Genomic DNA, 20,969 nt, shown 5'->3' on the forward strand with positions numbered 1-20,969 from the left:
GGTTGAGGGTTCAAATCCTCGATTGTCCCACCTCTGAAGGGACACCTTGTAGTCACCTAGTGTTCACGTTGCTAGGGCTCTTGCCCTTTGACGCTGAAGTGCATCCTGAGGCGCCAGAGGAGAAGGTTTCCTAGCTGGTTGCTACGAGTTCTCTCCGTCCTTCCCAACATGTGGTGCATCAATTAGGTGGCCATTGTAATTCCTACACATGCCTCTTGCCCAACCATGTTTCATGGCTCATATTTGGAAGCTATAAGCACCTCCCCCCTATGGGCCCTTTGGTGCATCAAAAAAAAAAAAAAAAAATGCAAACCATCAATGTATGTATTGTAGGTTTTGAATTGGCTTAATGGCCCAAAAAAATTTAGGAGAAAGCACAGCCCAATGTTTCAACTAATTGCACCCACTGACTGCCCAAAAAGCCAAAATTAAAATCTTTTCTTGAGCTGAGAGCTTGTGAAATTTGAAATAACCAAATACTCATGTAGCTCAAATTCCTTTCCTAAACAAAAATATGTGATTTGGCACTATAATCCCTCCTCAATGCAAGAATGGGACCTCAGCTTGTGGCAAATGGTATGTTGAAAGCAGCAGGTGAGTGACGGCAGGGGTAGATGTCATTGCTGCTGATGATGAGTAATTGATGATGATGAGCTAAGTCACAACAAAGACACTCTTCATGACCTGTCTTCTCTCAGGCCGCCAAAGCCAATGTAGCATTTTGAGAAAGCATCTCTTTGAACCACAGTGCCGATTTCCTCGGGATTCGGTTGTACTCGCTGTCCACGAAGAAGATGCCCACCCTTACGTACGTCCCCAAGTTGAACTCAAATCCATCCAACAGAGACCAGGCATACACACCCTTCACATTTGCACCCTCCCTATATTTCAGCATCAAAAATATTGTCAAGAGTACCATCAGATACTGTCAAGAGCAGATTAACAGTGTGGATTCATGTGGGCACCTGTGTGTGTGTGTGTGTGTGTGTGTGTGTGTGTGTGGATTTACTAAAAGTGTGTGTGTGTGTGTGTGTGTGTGTGTGAGAGAGAGAGAGAGAGAGAGAGAGAATTTTAACCTCGTAGGAAACTATCCCAAGAGATTTTAAAGATCTATCCGACGAGCAGAGTTGAACTCAAGACGTGCATTCGCTAACATGCACCGTGTGTGCACAATCCATGGTGATGGTATATGTTGCAATGCAGTGGTTCAAGAGGGAACTTACTTGATTGCTTGACTGAGCTCATCATAATAGGTCATAAAAAACTCTACCCTCTGATCGTCATTCAATGTCTCCTCCACAAGGGTCACGGTTTTGTTGTAGGTAATTCCCCAACCTGAAGTTCAATGCCAAATGCTTAGCACTAAAAATCACACCCCGCATGTATATGATAGGAAGAAAGAGAGCATGACACACAAACCACCTGTTTGTGTAATGTACATGGGAAAGTTATCATAGCGGTTTTTAATGTACTCTACAGCTTTCCTAATGCACCATGGGACGGCATAGTCAGTGTCTCCCTGTTTAATACAAGGCGGGGCCGATACCATTAGCAAATAAGCACATCAAGCATCTAATGTATCCAACACACACACACACACACAAGAACTTACCACTCCAATTGGCACACCATCTCTTTCACCTAAGTTGCAGTCAACCGAATACCCACATTACCATCATATCTTCAAATATTTTGTCGCCAAGTTGTCACAAACTTAATTTACTCTAGCTTGTTTCTGATGAGCCCACATACCTGTAATATCGACGCCCCAGTCTAGGTAGTAGCACTCCTCATCTTGTGTGAGGTAGAAATCTCTCTCATACACATAGGAGGCTGTTTGTATGTTAAGCCCTATAAAGTCAAGAGATCCCTGAATCTTGCTCATCTCCTCAGCCGTGAAGCTAGGAAGGCGGGAACCCACACGCTCAACCATCGAATCAGGGTAGTGACCATAGAAAATAGGGTCTAAAAACCTGCCAATACAATGAGTAGGGCATCATAACAAAAAACAATTCAACTTGACAAAGCAAGCAGCAAAACGAAGACAGCCGCAATATGCATACCATCCCATAAGAAAGTCATTTGCCCTCTGCGCAGCCGCATAGTCAGCTGAACTGTTTGTCAAAGGCTCCAACCATCTGAACCATAAAGCCAATCCTAGTGAACCATTTTGAGAGGCCTGCAAAAATCATAAGTTGCCACAACAAATGTGAGCAAGAAGGATAAACCCGCTGTGGCTGCCCGTGTACCAAGAACACAGAATCGCACATATTTGCCTCAAGCTGGAGGAAGCCCACCTGGTACTTGGTCCTGTAAAGGTCCACAGCCTCTGCATGTGCAAGTAACAGATTCCGCCCCACAATGTATGGCTCCGTTGCAGAATTTCCTGCGTCACACTGGCCATAGTTCATCTCCCCTTGCCCACTAATCCCAGAAGTGCACCTTCCAGGTGGATTCTGATTTGTGGAGAATGCAAGCCCTGCCCAATCATTGGCTTCATCAAAGGTTACCCAGTACTTAACTCGATCACCGAACGCCTTGAAACATGCATCAGCATAGTTCACAAAATCGGTTCTGCACACAATGCAGAGAAAAGCTTCTTGTTAAGACACCAAAAAAACAAACCGAAAGAAAGCAGAAGACGATTCTTCTAAACAATGAATGGACAAGGGTAATCTAGAGCAGTACTTAAAAGAAAGTAGGCAGATGCGGCAAGAGCTTTAGTGAGAACATGACAGATCCAAGCAAACATACTATTCAGCTAGTCTGAAAAGACTGCATACTTACCTGCCTAATTATTTTCACATCCTACTTAGTGCTTGATTTGAAAGGCATTAGAATTGACAACAAGCAGCTTACATAAATTGAGAGTCTAACGCTCCGCCATACTGATCTTCAAGCACCTGAGGATGATCTTGAGTCCACAAGCTAACCATGGGGACCAAGCCTATCGCAATTCCAGTGAAATTTCAACATTCAATTCAAGTGATTACAGAAAAACATAATGGCAACACGATATATGTATGGAATTCTCCTCACCTTGCTCAATAACATCATCAATTACGTCATTGTAATGAGCTATAGCAAGTGCATTGACTTCACCTGTTCCATCTGAACCAGCACCAACAGACATGTCAAAAACATTTTTTTAACAACAGATACATCGCATGCAAATTTGAAACCCGGCTCAGCCACTTACTGGGTAGCATACGCGACCATGCTATTGAGAAGCGATAGGAGTTCATCCCAAGCCCAGTTGTCAGCTTGTGGTCTGTCTGTTAACCCATACAACAGAGTGCATCAGGAGAAAATTTTGGAAAAGAAAAAATCACAACCATCCTCGGGTTTGACTTAAAAAATTATGACAGAAGAGGAAGGCCACAGGCCATCTATGGCTGCCAATATTGAATTGAACTAAAATACGAATTACAGTCAGCAAATGAACTAATTCTCATTTTTCTCTTGTGAAGCCTGAAAATTACAACCAGCAACTAAATTACTTTTCTTTTTTTTTCTGTTGGAAAGTCACAGCTGTGGTGTGAGAATGATTCTCAAGTAACAAGCAAACATGGTCTCCGCATTGCATCTCGCTAATCTTCCGGTATAGGGGCAGCCACTCGGGGGGTTCACCATTCAGTACCCCCTATATAACATGCATTCATGGGGTATTTTAAAAACCCCTCTTTTAACATATCTAAATGAGTAAAATGACCCTTTATATTAGGAATTTTTTTCAAAATTGAATATAAAAATTCCTTATTTTTATGTAACTCTGTTAAATTACCTGAACTTTTTGCATTTTAAAACCCCTCCTATCGAACTCACATTGTAGATTAACATGGTTACATAGTGCACCCCCAAGGGCAACCAACGGCCTTCATGGACATCAACGTTCGCATAACCAGCCATTCGCTCCACGAGCATCCATCCGATTTGCAGTTTGGTTTACACCATTCAAGTTGGGGCAGCAAAGGCTGCCCAGTAACCAAAAAGGGAATCGTTGGTCTAGAAGGCAGCCCGCAGTCCATTGGTTGCGAGTAGATGCATCATCAACTTTTGGACATTTCCAATTTTCCACATTCACCACAAGAAGCCTCTCTCTCAAAACTAGCCGTGCTTAACATCATGTAGAAGGCCATTCATCTTCTTGTTAGAATTTTGACATCTGAATTTAGTTTGGCTTTTCAGTATTTATTTTATTTATTTGTCAAAGTCTGGGTAGGGCAATTTACTGAGGTTGCTATACTCGAGGAGTCCACTATGTAAAAATCGTATATAGCACGTGCTAACAACAGGTATTTAAATAATCCATTGCCTGTATATTTTCAAGTATTACATGTATCCCTTGTGTATGCATTTTGTAAAAATACTAGCCCTTATGTGTGAAAATTCTCACTTTCTCAATTAAAAAACTCTTTACATAAGTACATTTTTCTGTAGATGTATCTAATTACAAGTCCCTTATTTTGTTTGCACGTGCTATCTTACATATTTTTCCTAGTAGATGCCCCACGTCGATATGTAAGCAACCCTCAGTCCCCATTATATTCGTATAAATTATTCATTGCCAAGATTGGTTGGTTCAAGAGACTCTCTCTCTCTCTCTCTCTCTCTCTCTCTCTCTCTCTCTCTCTCTCTCTCTCTCTCTCTCTCGTGCTCTCCCCTTGGTCTCTACGCTTCCGCACTGTCGACTTTGACATGGTATCAGAGCATTGGTTCGTTGATCAAGGAGATTACACTCGAGGAGAGAATCGGCATTTGTGAAGGAGAAAAAGCTGGAGGCAATGCTGTTCTAAAACGCAGAGAAGTAGGCATTATCTCTCTACTCCCCTACTCTCTACAGCATTTCAAAACGCTACTGCAGTATCACTTCACCAATAGCCACAGCATCGTCCTGAAGTGTTTTAAAACGCTAGTCCAATCTGCTCACTGACAGCCCTTCCCCCGTACACCGTTTTAAAACGCTACTAGTAGGTATCTTCCCGGTGGTCTACACTATACCGACGTCAACAATCTCCCTCTGCGTTTTGAAATGCACCACATGGTGGAAGCTTTGACACTACGGTATGCTTAGTGCTAGTGTATTGGAAAGTTGTGGCACAGAGAAAAAGACTAGCCCACTTGGGTGTTTTGGCGAAGCTATGGCCGGACTCACAAGTTGAAGTGAGGGGCTCTTTTGAGATAATCTTGATGCATAAGTTGTTCAAAAGTAACCGAGAGCTTTGTTTTGGAGCGGCTTGGTGAAACTTTTCAAGCCTTTTGGAGTGCAAGAAGGTACAGTATCCAGATGTATTTCAACATGGCCTCCCCTTGCTCATCGTTCCGAACATCGACCAAAACCAACAAATGGCTATGGATAGCGGATCAACCCTCCAGTTAGCGGTCTGAGCGCCTGCACAGTTCTCAAGGAAACCATCGATTTGTTGACTCGAGATTGTAAAGCCAAAAGCAAATGGTCGATTCCTCTAGAGGACAGATGGAAAGGTAAGCTTGGACAAAGATGGCAGGACCAATACTTACTTAGCTGCCTCAATACCCACCACGAGATCCGCCCACAAATGTTGCAAATGTGACATGATACTTTGTTTGGCTCAAGAGTTTGAATTGGTAAAGATTCCAACTAATTATATTCATTCGAGCATCGAAGTCAATTAGCGCATTAGTTGATAACATTCCAACTCCTACCTCCACAGAAAAGTATGGGTCCACATTGTTGTTATCTTCCTCCATGCTGGTAACTTGATAAACTCTTGGCTACTTGGTTCTTTCACTTCTTCTTGTGATTGTTTAATTTGAGTTTTTTGCATTTCCTTCCTATTTTTAGTTGCATGTGCTCCTTCGGGCATCTCTTTTGTGAGCATCAAGTGATATTTCTCCACTCTTCATCCACTTATCCAATTTGACATTTTTTGTCCATCCAATGTATAAGCTTAATAGTCCCTATTTGTTTTTTGCTTAGAAGTATAGAAAAGCACATAATCCCCTTGGTGCAAAGTCTTTGGATTTCACATGTTTGTCATGAAACTCCTTCATGCATCGTTTTTTGGCCTAAATTACAACTACAGCCTTGAATCATATTACTTGTAACTTTTTTAGTTCCTTCAGATGATCAAACCATTCATATCCGCTCCATACAAGTTTTTGGAAGCCATCAACAACCCCTTATCGCGATAGAGCCAAAAACGCATCAAATCAGCCCCGGAGGTGCTTCCATTTGAAGAGCTATTGCGGTGTCGTGCTGCTCCGCTTCCATGACACGAATGAGCAAAGCTTATTTGAATCCTACATGATTATTCAGTAGTAATAAGGGCTTACTAACAAGCCAATTTTAAGTTAAAAGTGTGCCAAATGCAGTTCTAAGGGCCAAAAGATGTCTTGGTAATGCTAAACAGAGAGTATGCTTGAAGTGATCATAGCAAGGATTTTATTGATCAAAGTTGAAGTACTTGAAATGGTCTACAGGCCAGTCTTTACGGCTCATCAATCGGAGCTACAGATAAGAAGTTATGATAGCTTGAAGTTGGAATTGATTGCAGACCCGTACCGGATTGGACAACTACAGCTGAGGGATAAAAATGAAGTGAATGCACGAGCCTGAAGTGCTCGCTTTGTGGAGTGCGTCGGTCTTGGCCGTTAAAGATTCACAAGAGACCGGTTCCGTACCCGTCCGGTCCACTTGGTCGGTGTGCCACCTAAGAATTTTACAGCCTCGACAGGGTTTCTATGCATTTTATGCAAGTTTGAAGTCTAAAGGAATTTACGGCTTGTCAGGCAGAGTTCGGCTTGATAATATAATAAGGCTTGAGGCCGGGGTCAGTTGCCGGCGCAGTACTAAGCCGGATAATTTTGGCATCATCTGAGAAATTGATACAAGAAACAAACAACTGAGTGCGAAGGGAATGCCTTCCAGTAAATAGAATCACCTACACTTGCATCTTAATGGCCTGTGGCGATGTTTGCAATACTGAAATGGGCAACAATACTCACGATGGTCGAGGGCGGCTGGAGAAAGAAGTTGTGCTAGGCAAAGCTTGCCCGATATGTACGCCAAAAGCGGTGCCCAAGTAAACCATTGTATGGCCAGCATGTATGCCCAATTTGTGAAGCCATTAAAAGGCCGCCCAAAACTCACCCTAAGGATGGCAGCCCGTTCGATTAAAAAGAGGCAACACTATTTTTATTAAGGTGGTGTGAAACAAAAGAATGAAAAGAAAAGGGAGCATGGCATCGTGAGCAAGGGCCAACAGCGTGCAACAGGACTGTTTCGCTCGCGCGAGGCAAGAGAGGGCGAGAAAGATGTCAGTGGTGAAACGAGATGTGCTCAGAGCACCAACGCACGTCATTTTGGTGCTGGTCCAGGCAAATTCCGTGCACCTCGACATTTTGCCTACCACGTCATCAGGTAGCCATTCCCATTATCGATATCGCTAATGAAATGGCCGAAAATAGGAGGTAAGCCCATGCAGCCCAAAGGGAGCTATTATAATTAAAAAAAAGGAGCGGCTCTTGTGTTCTTCTTCTAGGCATTCCTTAGCAGGAGAATCCAAACCATACTTAGCAATCATATGCTTCCATAAGCTCTCTAAGCCAAATCTACTCGGGGCTCATTTAACCATGATAAGCCTAAGCTCTCTAACCCAATAATCCTCGGCACTCGTTAGCCATCATAAGCCCAAGCTTCCCTAATCCGCTTAACAAGCTTCCATAATCCGTTTAAGCCAACTATCATCGAATCTCCAAGCCATCATAATCCTAAACTCTAAACCCAAGCTCCCATAGCCATAGCGGGAAGAAATTCAACTCTCTCAACCTTGAAGCAACAGAAAGAAAACAAAGTAGATCAAGGCAATTTTTGGCAGAACAATTAAGGCAAAAGAGCTTATTTGGTATTGTTTCATGGACCAGACATTATCATCATTACTGAAGCTTAATTTCCTTAATTAGCACCTAGATTAAGGCAGGTTAAACCTTGTAAGGAGCATAAACTCCTCCGTTAACATTTGATTAAATAGGGATACTGTTGAGTATTTGATTTGAGTTATCACGCTTCAAAATCTGAATCAAACTGTCTGTTTATAGATCTGTCCCCATTGATTGTGTCTATTGCAACTCTTTTCCTCGCACCTCTCACCGCCAGGGGCCTTGTGCCTTCCCGTCTCACCTTTCGAATACAAATCCCCCAACAGCGGCCACATTTCCCATTGAGTCTGTAGATTCTACAATCTAAACTGAGGTATTACATGTATGTACAATCCATTTATGCAATCAAAAGCAAATACCACATTGGCAATGGCATGGAGGGTCCTAGAGAGGGTTAGTTGGAACCCCATGGATTCTCTCTCTCTCTCTCTCTCTCTCTCTCTCTCTCTCTCTCTCTCTCTCTCTCTCTCTCTCTCTCTCTCTACAAGGAGATAAAAGGAACCATCGTTCGAGCTAAATAGCACACATTCAAGCAAGGAAAGAAGTAAAGATTTGCAAAAGTTAAAAGGTCTAGACCTTCCCCATTTCAACTCCACTGCACCTGATAGCCATGCTAACATTACCATCCCACATGAGTACATATGCAAGGGTAATGGGCAAAGCGCTTACTCTGAAACCATAGCTTGAAGGTATCTTCTTAAGACACAAGTTGGAAGGCACCATAAGTTAAACTACCAAGTATCTAGAAAGAAATTGGAAACTATACATTCCTTAGTGTCAGTGAATGTAAGCAATGTTTCACGCAGAGAGCAACGTCGACCTAACATCCGCAGGCTCACAAGCTATGTAACTCTACCAATTTTGCATTGTGTAACTCTACCAATTTCACAAGAGATACCTCAATCCCCACCATGTCATGGCGCTCATGTGAACATAAAGCAACAAACAGATTTGTCATCGGGATGAGTCATTCATCTGTAAGAAGCCTTGTTGAACCAACTTGTCCCATTTATCACTTACCTTGAAGCATCATTCATCCGGTAGCGTAATAAGGAACGGGCAAAACAAGGCCCTCTCGATCCCAGAACTTTTCAAGCGTGGAGATCCCTCGGAATGGAGACAAGAATGAAGCGCTCAAAGTTTCATCCCTAGGTAAAACAAGAACAACAAGTGGAACATACCCCGAAGCCGGCAGAACAATAATTTTTTGAAATTTGAAAATGTTATTACCTTTTTTTTTATAAATGTTTTGGCAATGCTGTTTCAACTTTTTTTTTTTTAAGGACGAGGGGAAGGAGGGGACAACGGAACGAGAACGGGAACAAAGGCCGGAGCGAATAGCATTGATAGGGCTCGAGCTACTCACCCTCCAAGCATGTTGTGTTCCACCTGTTGTACACTCATTAGTTGGACCCCACTTCTAATTTACTACAAGTAGATATCGTCCATCTCTATGTGATCGCGAGCACTTAATCAGGCTGCTTTGGGACCTATCTACCGTCCATGTGAGTGCCTAAGGCTATGGTCATGCAAGGACTTAGTTATGCATTTGGGTAACGGAGGCTACTAAGCCTCCTACTCATTGAATGAGTGATAACTGAGCCATGGTCATAATCACGCGTGAGCACAATTATCAAAGATTACTTGCACTATCTACATTCACCAACACAACCACGCCAGTTATCTGTCTTACATGTAACTATGCAAGGCCTTTTGTAACCATGCCGATTTTGGGATTATTTGTCTTATATGCAACTATGCAAGGTCTTTTGTAACTATGCCTATTATAGCATAGTTGCATTCATAAGATCTTACTGATAAGGCTATGGTCACACGAGGCTTAGTTATCAGTTACTAAGCCAACTTTGCCCACACTGAGCATTAAATGGAAAACTAAGCCTCTTGCATGGTCACGCGAGGCTTAGCTATTCATTCATCCTCCCAACTGAGCCTTAATCTTCACAACTATGTCAAGGTCTGGATAGTTACAAAGGGTGGGCATAGTTATTCATTTAATGCTCCTTATTATATGTGACCTAGTTATTTGTTCAAATAACTGATAACTAAGCCTCGAGTGACCATTGCACACCTATGCCTCGCGTGATCACAGCAGTATTAGGCTTGGTTCAAATTGCGTGGATGAGCAAGAAGGACAAGAAATCCACCAAAAACTCCAACGGCTCCCCCCCTCGAAACACCAGCGCTTTGACGGGCTTTTCAACACGAAACGCAAGCATCCGATAGGTTGATCAGTGGCTATATGCTGATTGGTTCGAGCAAGAAATTGTCAAGATGCAGTGAAAAAGTTGTCCCATGGTGTGAATTGCAGGTGATGAGGCTCGCAGACCTCTTTGGTGCAGTTTTTGAAGGCGTCAGTGCTCTTCACAGGCCCTTTTCACTTTTCAGAGAAGGAGAAGGATGAATAGGAAATGGCCATTGGGTAAAGATTTGTTTGTAAAACTACTGTTTGTGTGTCTCCATATCCACTACTGAGCTAGCCTTTTGAAGCCATTTTATTGAGGGAAATCCTTCTTATTCTCCTACCATTTAGGACACCCAAGTTTTTTGGAAAAGTTTTGTTCTTTGAAGCTTCACCCGCTAGTTGAGGCAGTGCTTGGTGGAACGCTACTTCTCCTGGCCACATTCTCTCCTCTCCTTCCCACTTTACACATTCAAAGCCTAGCTTCACCCGCGGATCAGATCTTGTGATGTTGCTAATTTTTGCAACCCTCTAATCTCTGTGCACACACATGGGAGGGCGCTACACTATGCCCACTAGCCTAGAAATGACATTAAGAGATAGTAACTCAGAGGAGAGAGACAAGAAGCGAACCTTGAAGAGATCGTAATTCTTGCCGCACTCGCCAGGAAGAACGCCATCTTTGGAGGCACCTGCTCAAACAGAGACTTACCGATGAGGACTTGCTTATCGAACGAAAGAAAGAGACAGCTGCATGTGTGTGTGTGTGTGTGTGTGTGTGTGTGTGTGTGTGTGTGTGTGTGTGTGTGTGTATATAGGTGTAGAAAGAAGCTCACCATCTCTGCGTGCATAAACATCCCAAATGTTGTCTGTTTTGAGGTCCACATACTCGGCGCCTTCATGCTGCCGCATCAACACAACGCACTCGTCTCTCTCTCTCTCTCTCTCTCTCTCTCTCTCTCTCTCTCTCTCAGACACGTACCTTCATCGCCGATGTAATGGCTCCGAACAGAAAGCCCTCCGGGAAGTCCGCACGTGTCACTCCCGTGCCGTTCGGGAAGAGAGCATCCCCGCTTCTCGAAGTCAAGCCCGACGCCGCCAATGCCGTCGAGCGATGGTAACGGGCGGCATTGCAAAGGAGAGCTGCCGGATGCGCAGCGATGACAAGCAGTGAGAGAGAGAGGATGACATTGCGCATGGAGCTCGCCATTTCCCGATACATTTCTCACAGAATGAGCCTCTGTTTACGTGTGCGCGTATGTGCGCGCGTGTGAGAGACAGAAAACGAAAGGAGGGGCTCGGGGGAAAATACCGCTGCCACCATCGTCGAACCTTTTATGAGTCACAGGGGTAATCAATGCGTCCTCGTGTGTGTGCCGGCGAGGCCCGAGAGTAGCGTGATACGCTTCAGGGCACACTGCGTGATGTTTGTGTCAAGTGAACATTTTAGAATGTCTTGCAGTCAACGGCTTTTTTGCGCATATTCTTGAGTCCGGGCATGGCTCTTATCCAGTGTTCCGGGAAAATCATTTTCCCAAACATACAAAATTCCTTTCCTTGAATTTGCCAAGAGGAAAATTTTAAAAATTAGGTTATGTTTTCAGGTTTTTACACTATTTTTCTTTATTTTGGGGCGGAATTTCTCCTTTTCCCCTTGCGTTCAACTGGCATTTTGGAAATTGAAAACGGCACGACATTAAGCTGAGACACATTTTTCCTGAACACTGCTCTTATCCTCGTGTTAGAATTTGATGGCCATCCACATGTTCGTAGGGATTGAAACTTAACAAGGTAAAGTTTTTAAGGTGGCCTCAAAAAGGCAATATATTTAGTTGTAATAAATTGTGTGCGTGCGAGAGTGTGTGTGTGTGAGAGAGAGATATCAAAGTTCGAGAAAAATCATTTTAAAAAACATACAAAATTTCCTTTGGGTAGATTCAAAGAAGAAATTTTACAAAATAATCGATATTTTTTGTAATTTTACTCTATTTTTATTTTTAAAATCGAACAATGGTGTGTGTGCATGTGTGTGTGAGAGAGAGAGGGGGGAGGTAGTATTGGAAAAAAATCGGGGTCCAATGTATTTTAATCGGCTAAAATTGTAAAATCTCAGTTATATTTTGAGCTTGTTTTTAAAAAAATTGAGAAATTTACACAAGTTTTAGTGTTATTACCGGCAAAAGCTTCAAATTTTGACCTAAAAATAAAAAGAATTTCAAGTTTACCTTTACTTTCATCAGTTAGAGAGAGGGAGAGGATCTTCTTTATACATTTTTAATGCCTCACATAAACACCAATATATGTAGAGTGTTTACGTGATGGAGAAGGTAGAAAAGAAGACTACACACACACACACCAACACACATCGAAACACACACACACACACAATCGTTATTCTGCAAGCAGTCATTCAACGAGCTGCTCTTCTCTTCTTCTCTTTTTAACTATTATCCAAAGTATATTTACAACATAGTATAGTCAGTGTCCAAACGCCCATAGCACAATGGACATATTCTTTAACATCATATTCTTTAACACTCCCTCTCAATCTCAGAGTGAGCTTACATATGATGGATTCCCAATGCTTCACGAAAGTAGCAAAACTTCTCATTTCCAAGAGCTTTTGTGAATATATCCGCAACTTGATCATTTGTCTTCACATACACCAAATCAATCTCATTTGCCAAAACTTTTTCTCTAATGAAGTGATAATGTACCTCAATGTGTTTAGTGCGAGCATGGTAGACTGGATTCTTTGCCAACATGATGCTGCTAATATTGTCACAATATATAATGACACTGTCAAGATAGTCAAAACCAAAGTCTACCATAAGTACTTTCAACCATGACTCTTCACATGTTGCCAAAGCTGCTTCACGATATTCAGCTTCTGTACTTGCTAATGCTACAGTTGATTGCTTCATGCTACTCCAACTCATCATACCATTGCCAATGGAAAATGCATAACCACTTGTAGATCTTCTATCCATAAAATCTCCTGCCCAATCTGCATCTGTGTAACCATAAAGACAAAGCTTCCCATTCTTTTCATAAAACATTCTATAACTGACAGTGGCTTTCACATATCTCATAATCCGTTTCACTGCATCAAGATGACTTTAACATGGCTTTTGCATGAATTGACTCACAACGCCCACTGCATAACTCAAATCTGGCCTTGTTATTGTCAAGTAAACAAGGCTTCCAACCATCTTGCGGTACATAGTGACATCCTCAATGTAATGTCCATCATCAAACAACTTCACATTTTGATCAAGAGGTGTATCAACCGGTTTGCACGCTGTCATTCCATACTTCTCAAGCATATCCAACGCGTATTGTCTTTGTATCATCCAAATTCTTGATAATGTATTGACAATTTCAATTCCCAAGAAATATTTCAACTCACCAAGGTCCTTCATGTTGAATTCTATCAACAAACTCTTCTTAACATGCAAAATTTGCTCATCATGACTTCCAGTGAGAATTAAGTCATCGACATAGATAACAATAACGACGATCTCTCCATCAACATGCTTCAAAAACAATGAGTGATCAGCAGTAGACTGTTTAAATCCAATCTTCTTCAAGAATCTGGTTATCTTTTCACACCAAGCTCTAGATGCTTGCTTCAAAACATACTTTGGATGTTGATAACCCTCTAGCTGTATCATATAAACTCTTCTTCCAAGTCACCATTCAAGAATGCATTATCCACATTTATTTGCCGTAACTTCCAACCAAACATACTTGCCATTGTTATCATCAATCTGACTTTTGTTATCTTTGCAACTGGACTAAATGTCTCATCATAATCAAGACCTTTTGTTTGTGCATAACCTTTAGCAACAAGCCTCGCTTTGTATCTTTCCACACTACCATCTAACTTGCACTTGACTTTGTGTACCCATTTTGAACCAATTGCTTTCTTTCCACTTCGCAAGCGAACCAAATCCCAAGTGTCATTCTTCACAAGAGCATCCATCTCATCATCCATAGCTGACTCCCATTCTGATTTTCCAATTGCCTCTTGAAAACATGTAGGCTCTTTATGTTGCACACGTGAAACCATGTATGCATAATGTGTACGCATGTAATCGTTGTATGTCAATCTATCAACTGGATAACGCACCCTCTCTAATCTTCTCAACTGTGGTGCACCCTTCTCTTCAACTCTTGCATATGGGGGTACATATTTCTCAATATGCTTACTGCCAGGTGTCCTCAAGTGTGGTAAACCATGCTCTTCATCGAGGCTTTCATCTCCAGAACTCTCTTCAACCACTTTCTTCTTGCCTTTCTCGTTTTGCTTCTTATCTCGCAAACGACCGCTCCATGGGTTGACACTTCCTGTACTCTCCTCTACCATATGTGGTCCTGAAATAGTTCTTGTTGATGGTCCTGGCTTATCAACAACATGACACACATTCTCTTGCTCTTCATACTCATCTTCTCTTGTCGTAGGATCATAGCACTTGTAACCTTTCTTTTCAACTGGGTAGCCCAAGAATATACACTTCACTCCCTTTGGCTCCATCTTCGTTCTTGCTTCAATTGGCACATGAACATAGCAAACACATCCAAAAACTTTCATGTAGGAAAATGTTGGCTTGATCCCATAAAGTCTCTCATAAGGTGAAATTTCATGAATGGCAGCTGTTGGTGTTTGATTCATAATGTGTACTGCTGTATGAACTGCTTCAGCCCAATATGTTAATGGCATATTCATCTCATTCATCATGGCTCTTACAATCTTTGTTATGACTCTATTCTTTCTCTCAGCAACTCCATTTTGTTGTGGTGTGTATCTGCAAGTAATCTGTCTTCTTATGCCTTGTTCACGTAAGTAATCATCAAAATTGTGTGACATGTACTCTCCCCCTCCATCTGTACGTAGGCATTTAATTTGACAACCATTCTCATTCTCAACCATAGCTTTGAACTCCAAGAATACCTCAAATGCCTCTGACTTTGCCTTTAGAAAGTAAACCCATGTCATTCTGCTGTAATCATTCGTAAATGTGATAAAATATCGACAACCATTTGGTGTAGCATGATCACAAGGTCCCCAAATATCTGAATGAACAATTTCCAAAGGACTTTGGCTAATTCTTCCCCTTTTTGGAAATGGTAAACGAGATTGCTTTCCAAATTGACAAGCTTCACAAACATGATCAAAATTCAATCTACCAAAATTTGGTAATCCACGTACAATTTGATTTGATTGCATATGCTTTAGTCTTCTAAAATTGACATGACTAATCCTCTTATGCCATAACTCTGCCCAATTATCTTGAGTGGCTGATTTGTTTGCATACATACCACTGTGTAAACATGGATCTCCAGCTTCCAATGAGAACAAGCGACCTTTCTTTCTTCCACGTGCCAATATCTTGCCTGGTCTGCCTTTGTTAAACTCCTCTATGAAGCAACCATAACGATTAAAACGGACTCGCAACCCTTGATCTGTCATTTGTCCAACTGATGCTAAATTCTTTGTGATTGAAAGCACATATAGAACATCTCCCAATGTGTTGTATGTCCCGTCTTTTTCTAGCAATGGAACTGAACCAACATGTGTAATCCGATGCATAGTATCATCACCTGTAGCGACAAACTCATCCTCTTCTAATTTCTCTTTTCTGTCAAACCATTCACCATGATATGTCATATGATTTGTGGCACCACTATCTAAATACCAATCATCTGTATGATGTGGCTCCACCATGCTTCCAACAACATGCTCCATGGGAAATAAATGTCCACTCGATCTATTGTCATATATATTTTGATCATGAGGATTGTATCCAGCAAAGTTTCCTCCATGTCTGCCATAACCTCGGCCTCTTCAACCACGATCACGATTTTGATTTAGCCTTTTGTAACATTCTCTTTCAAAGTGACCATAAATGCCACATGTGTTACAATATCCATCTCTTTGAGGATGTACAAATTGTCCACCTCCACGTCCACGAGTTCGGGCTCTCCCCCTGCCTCTTTGGCTATAATCATTGTAACTTTGAATTTATTGGTTTTGCCATTGAACTCTTCCAGCATTGTTTCCACGACCATAGTTTCCTCTTCCACCTCTATTGTTTCCACAACCTCTAGAGTAAAAAACCTCATCTCTGGAATTGTTATTTGATGTAGAAGGACCTGACTTGCCTAACTTCACCTCTTCTTGAAAACAAAGGTTTACTAACTCTTCAAAATCAGGCATGTGTCCTCGAATAGATATAGATGTATACAATGACTTGTATTCCATTCCCAAACCATTCAATGTCACTGAAACTAAGTCATCATCTGGAACTTCAACATTAATGCTCGCAAGATCTTCCTGTATTTGCTTTATCTCTATCACATAATCTGATATGGATCTATTTCCTCGCCATACACAATGTAACCTTTGCTTCAAGTGAACTTTTCATGGTTCTGTATTGGAGCTGTTCATTCTTGCTAGTATCTCCCATGCTTCCTTTGGATATTGAGCCTTCTTCACATGTGGTATAAAGAAGTCACTAATGCATAGTGAAATCCAATGCATCACTTTCCTTGAATTCTCGATCCACTTCTTGTAAGCTTCTACACCTGCTTGCCATGTTTTATGTGCTTCAACATTCTCTCTATTTGGTTCCAAACCAACCTCGGGACACCCTTGTTCACCTGTAATATAATCCCATAAACCTTTGCCCATGATAAAGTTCTCCATCCTGTAAGACCATATACTGTAGTTCTCTCTGGTAAGCTTCTCTCCAACAATCTGTGTGAATTGAGTTGAACTTTCTGCCATCTTCACTCTCTCAATTTTTTCCAAAGGATTTTTGACAAAATTTCGGCAGAGTTTCGTTTATATTTGGACAATATCTCAAGTGACAATCTCAACCAAAGTTCTCATAAACACTGACAGAAAATCTCTCACTGCCAAGGGAAAATCCACTGACTCACTTTGCCACAGACTGACTCAGTACTATGCATAAATACTCTAAAACAATGTCCACATGGACCTGTATGCAAATGCAATCCATACGCTCACCTGTACCACATATCCATACATCCACCTTCTTCCCATAGTCGTAAACGACATATGAGGTCTTTCACGGGGCCAGTCGGGGGTTCGCTCCAGGACCTAATCCACCTTGCCAAGGTACCAAAGCTCCCAAGGCAAGGCTTCAAAAAATCTCACTCGACCCTCACAAAGGCTGCAGTTTTCCAAAATACATTGACCGCATATCCATACATAACCACAAAGTACTCAATCTGACAATATAACCGCATCAACTTCTTCCCACAACCTTTCTTACATAGGCGGCTGTCCATAACGGACCCACAACAACCAAACATAATCTTCGATGACAAAATATCATGATGCAAAAGCTCTATGTCGCTCTCCAAAACCTGTGTAAATGCTGAATTCTTCACCTGTAACCTGTAAATCTACTGCCGAGTGCAAAATTGGACATCTCCTATGCTTATGTGAGGTGGCTGTTTGTTGCAGAAAATTGCAGATTTTGGAAAATCTGAGTATGCCAATACGTCCGGAATGCTAAAAAACATAAAGATAGACTCCTGGATCACTATATTCCGAGTTCGGGTGAGGGAGTTATGACCAAAAAACCTCTCTTTTTTGCTGTTTTCCAGAGCTGCGAAAACCTGTGTATTGACTGTAGCTCCTTAAACTGAGCTCTGATGCCACTTTGTAGAGTGCGCAGGTGATGGAGAAGGTAGAAAAGAAGACTACACACACACACACCAACACACATCGGGACACACACACACACAATCGTTACCTTGCAACAGCAGCAGCAGCCATTCAACAAGATGCTCTTCTCTTCTTCTCTTTTTAACTATTATCCAAAGTATATTTACAACATAGTATCGTCAGTGTCCAACCGCCCATAGCACAATGGACATATTCTTTAACATCATATTCTTTAACAATATAGAGACACCTTTTAAAAACACTAAAATGAAGAAAAAATCATATTGTATGTAATCAAATGGTGATGAAAAGACTAAAGTGCAAACAAAGGGTACATTACATTTAATGTGATAGTGGAACTTTCGATGGTGAGAGATTTGCACGTTTTCTCTACCAACTCCTCTATGTGGCCTTCTTAGGCCAAAAATGTCACATGTTCCAAGAGAATTGGGATCCTCAAAAATAAGTTGAGACCAGCAGTGCTCGAAAAAAACTTTTTTCCAGAAACTTGGCAAACCTACATATCAACAAAATTTGAAGGTTTTTATCGCAAATACACTAATTTTTTCAAAATTTTGTAGGTTTTCTCACCTTCAAATATAAAATTTAGAGGTAAATTTCAAAATTTGTAGGTGGGATTATACTAAACCTAGGTTTTTTTCGAGCATTGGAGACCAGGTAAGGCCTCAGGCTTCGTGACTAAGTGACACGGGCATGGGAGGGTGGGATCTACGGTGAGACAATTGCGGACGGTAGATCTTGGTGACAATGCCAAAGTAATGTAGGGTACCTTAGATTACTTTTGTTGTCGTCGTCTTGCACACGTGTTTTAAGTAAATTAAAGCCCGCATGTTTCAAAAGCGTGTGCAAGACGAAGTGGTTAGGACATGTGCCTCACAAGGGTGGTCACTTATTCAAATATCACGAATGCCAAATGGGGTACCCTAGATTACTTTCAAAATGCGGATTTTTTGTAATCTAGGGTACCCGCATCCTATATAAATGGCCCACAATCCCCCCCACCGCAGATCCCACCCTCCCATGCCCTTGTCACTTAGTCTCTAGGCCAAGCTACCAAGCCCAGGCCCTCATTCAATTTAAAACATGAAAAATGGAATGTCATGCTATGTGGAATGGCTATCCTCAAAATCAAACTCATGTCCGTTATCGAACCAATAAGGTTTAGACAGGTGGCATGCATGTGCATACCATTACCAATGGACTCTAGAGTCTGGATTGTAATGATTTGACGAATAAATACGTTGTGGTTCGTTACATTCATTCTTAACCACAAAACAATGGTCTATAGTAGGGGAATGATGGTGTGATACTCTCTTTGTAACATGTAAGGATGTGCAATTCTCACGCTCGAGAGGAATGACGACAAATCATCGATCTTTGGAGCCCAGTACTTTCCTGGATCAGTGTAGTTTCCTCTTCCCCTTTCTGTTGTGTTGTTGACTATGTAGGCCGGGCGTCTGCCACCCATCACTAACTTATGTTTGTTGACCTTTAATTGTATAGATATACAATTGTGAGCTACACAGAAACTAATGTGCTATCCTGTGCTACATATAAGAAGAGAGTTGGCTCTCCCTCACCATCTCTCTCTCTCTCTCTCTCTCTCTCTCTCTCTCTCTCTCTCTCTCTCTCTCTCTCTCTCTCTCTCTCTCTCGTTTACAAGTATCTAGCTCCACTCTTTCGCTTCCCTTTATTCCTAGTATCAAAGTCGATTGGTTGTCGACGAGAAATCTTCATCATTGTGAGTGCTTCGTGCACTATTCGCAGCTTATTTGTAGTTATTCTCGGGTGCTTATGGAGGAGAGTACACAATCGGAGTGTTATCTTCTGATTGCACACATATTGGAGTACAGTGGTGTGTGTTTACAATAGGATTTGGAGTAGAAAATTGACAAGCATATATGGGATTCTGGAGGTGAGATCTTCAACTTATGTTTAGCTCATTTAGGAGCTAATTTTGCTAAGATTTGGGACTATTTTGCTATGATTATTCAGTCTGTAGTGTGGAAAATAAACAGAAATAGGTATCGCAAGTGCATTTTTTTCCATAATTGTCAAAATCAACGATGCGTAAGTGTAGAGACCAAGGAGAGAATACGAGAGAGAGAGAGAGAGAGAGAGAGAGAGAGAGAGTACTGAACCAACCAACCTTGGCAATGAATTGATGATAATACAATGGGGGCTATGTGTGCTCATATAACCACCTCAGTAAATTTCCCTACCCAAACTTTGACAAATAAGTAAAGTAAATATCTAAAACCAAAATAAACAGTGGGATCACATTGAGCTATTCACTTGAGATGCTCCAAACTTTAACACCCTCTCTGCATCTCATAGTGGGCATAAATGGTGAGACCAAGTCGATGAAGAAGCTACCATGGACACCCTAGTAGCAATTGACGTGCTAGATACACCTTGGATTTGCTAGTATCGATGTGTCACCTAAGAAGAATGCCATCTTGAGCACTAGTTGCCTTGTAGAAAGTTGGATTGCAGACCACACTAAGTCCAAGAATCCCCATTCGTGAGTTGTGAACACATCACATCCAAACACTCCTAAATAATTAACTTTGAAACACCCTATGTCCACAATTCGACCAACAACAATGGATTGGTGTGCTCATCCATAGTGTTTTAGATACATTTGACTAGAAGGGGGAGCCCTTGCCAGTTTATTCACAAGGCTCATTTTTGAAGGGTAACCCTTATCATTCATTTGAAGGGTAAATTTTCACCTATTCTTCATTAAGCTATATTCAGGCAAAAATTAGAAGGGTTAATCAAAGAATTTTCAATATTCTATCCATTTTTTGAAGGGTAAAAATATTTTTGCCCTTCATTGAAGGGTAAAAGTGCCTCCGAATGGCGTCAAAGCCTTCAAAAATTAGCCCTAGTCACCACCACACGAGCAATCTCTTTGATGTCCTTCCCTGAGTCACTATCATTGCTTTCCGCATTATGCTTGCCTTTGCCTTTGTCCTTTGGAGAGCCTCTGTAATTGCCTTTAAATCTACAATCCCTAGACGAATGACCACACTTCCCGCAGTTGTAACAATGGCTATTGGTATCCTTTCTAAAATCCGAGCAGCAAGTGCTTCCACATCTTTGTTAGAAATTTGAATTTTGCCT

General features: G+C 41.6%; 1 protein-coding gene across 1 annotated transcript; it reads right to left on the minus strand.

The window, feature by feature from the left end:
- Positions 1-411: 411 nt before the first annotated feature.
- LOC147462597 (beta-glucosidase 43-like) lies at positions 412-11,449 on the minus strand. The gene is made up of 13 exons (XM_086484441.1): positions 11,103-11,449; positions 10,957-11,023; positions 10,754-10,812; positions 3,200-3,275; positions 3,040-3,111; positions 2,860-2,947; positions 2,298-2,574; positions 2,064-2,179; positions 1,753-1,973; positions 1,613-1,641; positions 1,423-1,519; positions 1,224-1,335; positions 412-881 (listed from the first exon to the last, which is right to left on the minus strand). The coding sequence occupies exons 1-13, from the start codon at positions 11,340-11,342 to the stop codon at positions 695-697; spliced, it is 1,641 nt and encodes a 546-aa protein (XP_086340567.1). The 5' UTR covers positions 11,343-11,449; the 3' UTR covers positions 412-694.
- Between the last annotated feature and the right edge of the window lie 9,520 nt (positions 11,450-20,969).

The sequence above is a fragment of the Adiantum capillus-veneris genome, chromosome 2 (assembly GCF_014529385.1).
Source record: "Adiantum capillus-veneris isolate H3 chromosome 2, ASM1452938v2, whole genome shotgun sequence".
In the NCBI taxonomy this organism is placed as follows: domain Eukaryota; kingdom Viridiplantae; phylum Streptophyta; class Polypodiopsida; order Polypodiales; family Pteridaceae; genus Adiantum; species Adiantum capillus-veneris.

Excerpts from the sequence above, each read along its gene's own strand:
- LOC147462597 (XM_086484441.1), bottom strand. The coding sequence starts at position 11,342 with ATGTATCGGGAAATGGCGAGCTCCATGCGCAATGTCATCCTCTCTCTC. Across the intron at positions 3,112-3,199 it reads ATGGTCGCGTATGCTACCCA|ATGGAACAGGTGAAGTCAAT; the intron begins GTAAGTGGCTGA and ends GTGCTGGTTCAG. Across the intron at positions 882-1,223 it reads GAGCTCAGTCAAGCAATCAA|GGAGGGTGCAAATGTGAAGG; the intron begins GTAAGTTCCCTC and ends GCTGAAATATAG.